Here is a 5,750-nt window from a genome sequence, read left to right on the forward strand (position 1 = left end):
TTTAAATTGTTTAAATATGAAGGTAAAATAACTAAGAAGGCAAAAAGTTTTTAGCAATACATTTTTAAGAGTCTGAAGTAATATTTAATCCTCAGCGTGGTCTATTTAAAAAATAGCTTCAGCTCCTACAAAAAGCTAAATTAGGTTTTAAGTTCATTTCTTTAATATTTTAGTCTTAGTAGAAAGTTATTATAATCTTATCTTTAATATTCTAAAATAACTAATTATTTTATTTATCCGTTTTATGGTTTCATACATTAAAATTAAAAAAAAAAACGCTCAGTAAAATTTTCCATTTTAATTCAAAATCAAACTTATCAAAATAGTTTCTTTCAAAAATATTCGAAGTGCATTAAAAGGGTAGGTGGATCCCGAAGGAGTGAGGCCATCCACACAAAGGTGAGTAATGACCCTTGAAGCTGGATTTTCTATGCCCGTTAGTGTAGGTGTGTACAGTGTGTGTTTGGGCAACAATTTGGCAGCCACTCCCCCGCCGTCTTGGGGCTCCAGACAATTTAGGGCTGGGCGTTCCCGAAGGTTATTGTAATTTTGTCCGTGAGAAGCTTTGGCAGGTGGTCGAATTCGATTGATTTATACCCAGCTGCGTAATTATGTATGCCTCAAAGTGAAACTGTCCTCCCCCCTATAGAGATCTAGGAATGCCAAGAGCCAAAATTTGAACGTGTTAATTTTCTTTTTTTGCATTTTAAATTTAACACATGTTTTGATTAACGACGGACCATGTCTGCAATTGGAATCAACGGTTTTGGGCGTATAGGCCGAATGTTTGCCCGCCAGGCTCTAGTGCGTCCCGATGTCCAGATTGTAGCCATCAATGATCCCGGACTGAATCCCAAGTACCTGGCCTATATGCTGCGTTATGACTCCACCCACGGCATGTTCAACTATAAGATGTCAATAGAGGGCAACTGCCTGGTAGTTTGCGACAAAAAGATTCAATTGCTGGCGGAGAGTGACATAAGAAATATCAAGTGGCGCGACATGGGCGTTCACACGGTTGTGGAGTGCTCTGGACGATACACTACCCTCAAGGATGCCCAGGCTCACTTGGACAGCGGAGCTAAAAAGGTGGTCATATCGGCGCCTTCGTCTGATGCTCCAATGTTTGTTTGCGGCGTTAATCTGCATAGTTATAAGCCGAATTCAAAGATCATATCGAATGCCTCTTGTACGACCAACTGCTTAGCTCCGCTAGCCAAGGTGGTGCACGACAATTTTCAGATTAGTGAAGGCCTAATGACCACCGTACACGCAGCCACCGCCACCCAGAAGATCGTCGATGGCCCGAGCCAAAAACTGTGGCGAGATGGGCGCAGTGGTATATCCAACATCATACCGGCTGCCACGGGAGCAGCCAAGGCAGTGAGCAAGGTGATCCCGTCTTTGGACGGGAAGATCACGGGTATGGCGTTTCGTGTGCCGGTGCCCAATGTTTCAGTGGTGGATCTCACCTGTCGCCTCATAAAGCCAGCTAAAATGGATGATATCAAAAAAGTCATTAAGGAAGCCTCTGAGAGTGATATGAAGGGTATTCTGGGTTACGTAGATGAGGAGGTTGTGTCCACCGATTTTAATGGCTCCCGATTTGCCTCTGTCTTTGATGCCAAGGCGTGTATCGCTCTCAATGATAACTTCGTCAAGCTGGTCAGTTGGTATGACAATGAGACGGGCTATGCCTGCCGTCTCCTGGATTTGGTTATCTACTCACAGTTGGTGGATAAGTGTGCCCTGAAGGAAAATGAGAAGAAACAGTACAAGGAACAGATTTAGGATCAGATTTAGGGTGCCAAAAAGTAGGTTGATCTTTGTTCAAGAAAAAGTTTAAAAACAGAAGACGCATTAGGCTTACGAAGATTTTATTTACTAAATTAATAGTTTAAGGAAATTTCGAATTAAATATATTAAATATATGAGCATATCCCTGGATTTGGTTATCTACTCACAGTTGGTGGATAAGTGTGCCCTGAAGGAAAATGAGAAGAAACAGTACAAGGAACAGATTTAGGATCAGATTTAGGGTGCCAAAAAGTAGGTTGATCTTTGTTCAAGAAAAAGTTTAAAAACAGAAGACGCATTAGGCTTACGAAGATTTTATTTACTAAATTAATAGTTTAAGGAAATTTCGAATTAAATATATTAAATATATGAGCATATCCCATTCCAAAAATTATTTACGATGCACGTCGAATTCTACTTTTAACTGGATTCTTTTGAAGGCTTCTACACATTATTGGAGTTCCTCTGGAATTGCATGGACGATATGCTCTTAATCTCGTTGTCCTCTATTCCTCCGGAATCGCTGCTCTGGTGGTGATCCGCCTCCACAATGATGTCGTCCAGTGTTGGTGTCTTGATCCTGTTGCGTATAATCAAATCTCTGTCTGATGGAGCCTGCAGATGGAGAGGATTTGTGGCAAGTTCGGCATCGCCATCGCCTCCGCTTCCACTGCCACCCTGCAGACCCAGTGTTAAGTTAACCTTCGCATGCTGTCCCGTAGTTAATTCACTGCTCGGTTGTACATTCTCCATGGTGGTGGGTGGGCGGAGGCGGGCAGGATCCAGCAGTGAGTGCATTTTCGTTTGCTTTCGAGGAGTTCGAGCTGGAGATGCTTTTCGCGAATTGTAGTTCTTCAGTTGCTTTGATCTAAAAGAGCAAGGTATCAGTTAAAGGAAAAACTAATAATATAATAAAAACAAGAAATAAAATCTTAAATATTTATTCAAAATTGAATACAAAATGGCACTAAAATAAAGTACGAGTAACAGAATGTTTTGCGAACTCACGCCTCCAACAATTTTAGCAGCAAATGGTGATACGCCTCGTACTCATCCTTGCCGAACTCATTGGGATCGTGTCGCGCGTGCTCGTACATGTCACAGAACTGGTGAATCATCCGCTGCCCGGCTCCGTTAAGGGTCACGGACAGTGTGGTCAGGAGGAAGGCCCTCAGGCTCTCCGGTGCATGTCTTGAACTTCCATCCGAGCGGGCTATCTCCGATTCCAGCAGCTTCACATCATCTACCGCCTTCATGCGGTAATAGTACGGTGGTAATGGTGCCTCCGGCTCCGGTTGAACGATGTACTTGTCCCCGTCGTTCCACAGTAGCTTGGGTTCCTGCGTGATCTTCGGGATGCAGTCCAGCCGCCGCTCAATCTCCCGACGCAGACCTTTCTTGGCATCGTTGCCCACGGGAACGTGAGGGCCGCGACGTCCGCGCAACTGGAAGCGCATAATCTGACGCTTGGCGAAGATGAAGAGCATCAGGGAGAGCAGTACTCCGCCACTGATGATGATGATTATCATCACGCCCGAAAGCTGCTCCATGTTGCCGCCCGCCTTGCTGACCTTCTCCTGGATATTCGGTGCGACGAAATCGCCTACCTTATGGAGGCGCAGATGGCCATCCATCATAGGTCGTTCTCGTATATCTAAATGAGTGGGAATAATAAACAAATTCCCCTAAATTTACTTTGTTATTTGTGAGAATAACTAAAACAGCTGATTGACGGTATGTCAGTGTGACCGAAAGTTGCACTGTCTAAAAAATACCTCAAAATAGAATTTCAAATAAGCCGCCCTTGCAAAGTAATTAAATTTGTATTTGTATACATTTAGCTTTTCATTCAATTTCGTAGTTAAAAATTAATAATAATAATTAATAATTCCTGTGAAAAAGATATTCCTATTGTAGTAATCACATAATTACTAGTGAATATACCAAAAGGTCAACAATAACAATTAAAATACCAGACATTTTCATCTCTGGCCATACTATGTTTTACTTTTCCGGGCGCTCTGCCCAAAAGTAAAATAAAATAAAAATTTCCCCTCGAAGCAAATGTCGCCGTAATTGACAGCTGCCGCATAAGCATCAGAAAAACCGTTCTAGCCGTTGAGGCGAGTTTCCCGTCTGCAGTTCCATCGGTGTAACCGAGAGGTAAGTCAGGGATTTATCAGGAATCACATGCCCGCCTAATGGAATGACTCCACCCAACGTTACAGAATCCGGAAAATGACTCAAAAAGTAACCAAGCTGGCACTGGTCAGCCGCCTAATGGTGCTGATAGTGCAAATGGCGGCGAATGGAGCTCTGCCGGAGCACAAACCGGATGTATTCCGGATGCCAGTGGGCCAAGATTTGGACGCGGAGAAAAAGCCCTGCTGCGAATGGATGGATAAGCTGGTGATGTGGTGTTTTGGCGGACTGAGGAACTGGGACGGCGAGTACTTTCTGCATATAGCTGGTAACCTGTACTCCTACGAGAACAGCTTGGCCTTCTATCCTCTGTATCCGGTTGTGGTGCGTTACGTGGCATACTCGTGCGAGTTTATCGGGATTCCCTTGTCCCAGGAAGCGCTGCTCCTGCTAGTGGCAGTTATCCTGAACCTCTGGCTGTTTTGCGAGTCCGCCAACCTGCTTTTCCAGCTAACCCATTATATGTTCAACGACCTCAACAAGAGCTGGAACGCCGCTTTAATCTACTGCTTTAATCCGGCCACGATTTTCTTCACGGCGGCCTACTCGGAGACCTTCTTCGCCTATGCCAGTTTCTATTTGATGTATGAGTGCCTTAAGCCATCGCAAAATTTTACGTTCTTACGCTTGGGAGCCGCTTTGACCGCCTGCCTGCTGTGCCGCTCAAATGGACTGATAACCCTGGGATTCCCGCTTTACTTCTTTACACGACAGATTCTGATTAACGAGAAGTCCAGCTCTATTTGGCAACGTGGAAAGATGGCTTTAACGATTGTAGGAGCTATCGGGATTCTACACGGCTTCTATTTCTACGTTTACAGGCTGTACTGCCTGCCCACCATGACGGTGACGCATCCCAAGCATATTATGGACTATGCGGCGGAGAGGAAGTACCTAACATCTGGACAAGGACCTCAACAATCTCCCTGGTGCCAGTACACGTTGCCCTTCCCCTACACCTACGTGCAGTCGCACTACTGGGATGTGGGCTTCCTGCGCTACTACAAATGGAAGCAGCTGCCCAATTTCCTGCTTGCCCTACCCATGCTGAGTTTCATGCACTGGCATTGCTACGATTACCTGCGGGACTTTGTCGCCAAGGTCTGGGCGAAGCTCACACCCTCTGGATATCGCGACCTCATCAAGGAGCATATTACATTCCCATTCGTGCTGCACGCCGCTTTTCTCACCCTCGTTTGCACTGTTTACGTGCACATCCAGGTGTCCACACGACTCCTGGCCTCGGCCACGCCCGTTTTCTACTGGTTTGCCGCCGACCATATGCCAAAGACTCTGGCTCAGCTCAAACTACGCTCCAAAGCGGGTGCTCTCTTTATATGGTGCACCACCTACAGCTTGGTAGGAACGGTGCTCTTCTGCAACAATTATCCCTGGACGTGAGCTGACTGCCGCTATGGGGTGGGAGAACATAGAGCTGGAGGAGGAGCCGCTATTTGCCAAAGAGACTGTAAACTAATTGCTTATTAGTGTGTAAATAATAATCGTCCACCAAATTGAATGACAACTTATGTTGAGGCGCTCAAAGTATTGGCTTTCAATGCACGTTTTCAATAATATCCTATTCGTAGTTTAAAATTTTTGGAAAAATGAATAATAAAATTGTTGACAATTTGGCAAGTTTTAAGAAAATATAGAATATTGGTAGTTTCAATTAGACAAGTCCGTATTTAAATATAAAAAGGCATTATGCATTTTGAGTTTATTCATTAATTAAATGGATCAAATAATTT

The 5,750-nt window shown here is 44.4% G+C and overlaps 3 protein-coding genes across 3 annotated transcripts; 2 read left to right on the top strand and 1 right to left on the bottom strand.

Moving 5' to 3' along the window:
• Positions 1 to 618: 618 nt before the first annotated feature.
• LOC110178231 (glyceraldehyde-3-phosphate dehydrogenase 2) lies at positions 619 to 1,939 on the top strand. The gene has a single exon (XM_020945283.2). The coding sequence runs from the start codon at positions 742 to 744 to the stop codon at positions 1,789 to 1,791; it is 1,050 nt and encodes a 349-aa protein (XP_020800942.2). The 5' UTR covers positions 619 to 741; the 3' UTR covers positions 1,792 to 1,939.
• Positions 1,940 to 2,095: 156 nt separating this feature from the next.
• Positions 2,096 to 3,569, bottom strand: LOC110178222 (lipid transport auxiliary protein 1). The gene is made up of 2 exons (XM_020945270.2): positions 2,806 to 3,569; positions 2,096 to 2,665 (listed from the first exon to the last, which is right to left on the bottom strand). The coding sequence occupies exons 1-2, from the start codon at positions 3,432 to 3,434 to the stop codon at positions 2,242 to 2,244; spliced, it is 1,053 nt and encodes a 350-aa protein (XP_020800929.2). The 5' UTR covers positions 3,435 to 3,569; the 3' UTR covers positions 2,096 to 2,241.
• Positions 3,570 to 3,763: 194 nt separating this feature from the next.
• Positions 3,764 to 5,653, top strand: PIG-V (phosphatidylinositol glycan anchor biosynthesis class V). The gene is made up of 2 exons (XM_020942932.2): positions 3,764 to 3,960; positions 4,026 to 5,653. The coding sequence occupies exon 2, from the start codon at positions 4,036 to 4,038 to the stop codon at positions 5,398 to 5,400; it is 1,365 nt and encodes a 454-aa protein (XP_020798591.2). The 5' UTR covers positions 3,764 to 3,960; positions 4,026 to 4,035; the 3' UTR covers positions 5,401 to 5,653.
• Positions 5,654 to 5,750: the final 97 nt, after the last annotated feature.

This window comes from Drosophila serrata, unplaced genomic scaffold (genome assembly GCF_035046125.1).
Source record: "Drosophila serrata isolate PLE 108 unplaced genomic scaffold, ASM3504612v1 contig_184, whole genome shotgun sequence".
NCBI classification, from domain to species: domain Eukaryota; kingdom Metazoa; phylum Arthropoda; class Insecta; order Diptera; family Drosophilidae; genus Drosophila; species Drosophila serrata.

Bases quoted from the DNA above. Each gene is read 5' to 3' on its own strand.
- LOC110178231 (XM_020945283.2), top strand. From the start codon at position 742: ATGTCTGCAATTGGAATCAACGGTTTTGGGCGTATAGGCCGAATGTTT.
- LOC110178222 (XM_020945270.2), bottom strand. From the start codon at position 3,434: ATGATGGATGGCCATCTGCGCCTCCATAAGGTAGGCGATTTCGTCGCA. The intron at 2,666-2,805 runs GTGAGTTCGCAA...TTGCTCTTTTAG, and splicing joins CTGCTAAAATTGTTGGAGGC to ATCAAAGCAACTGAAGAACT.
- PIG-V (XM_020942932.2), top strand. From the start codon at position 4,036: ATGACTCAAAAAGTAACCAAGCTGGCACTGGTCAGCCGCCTAATGGTG.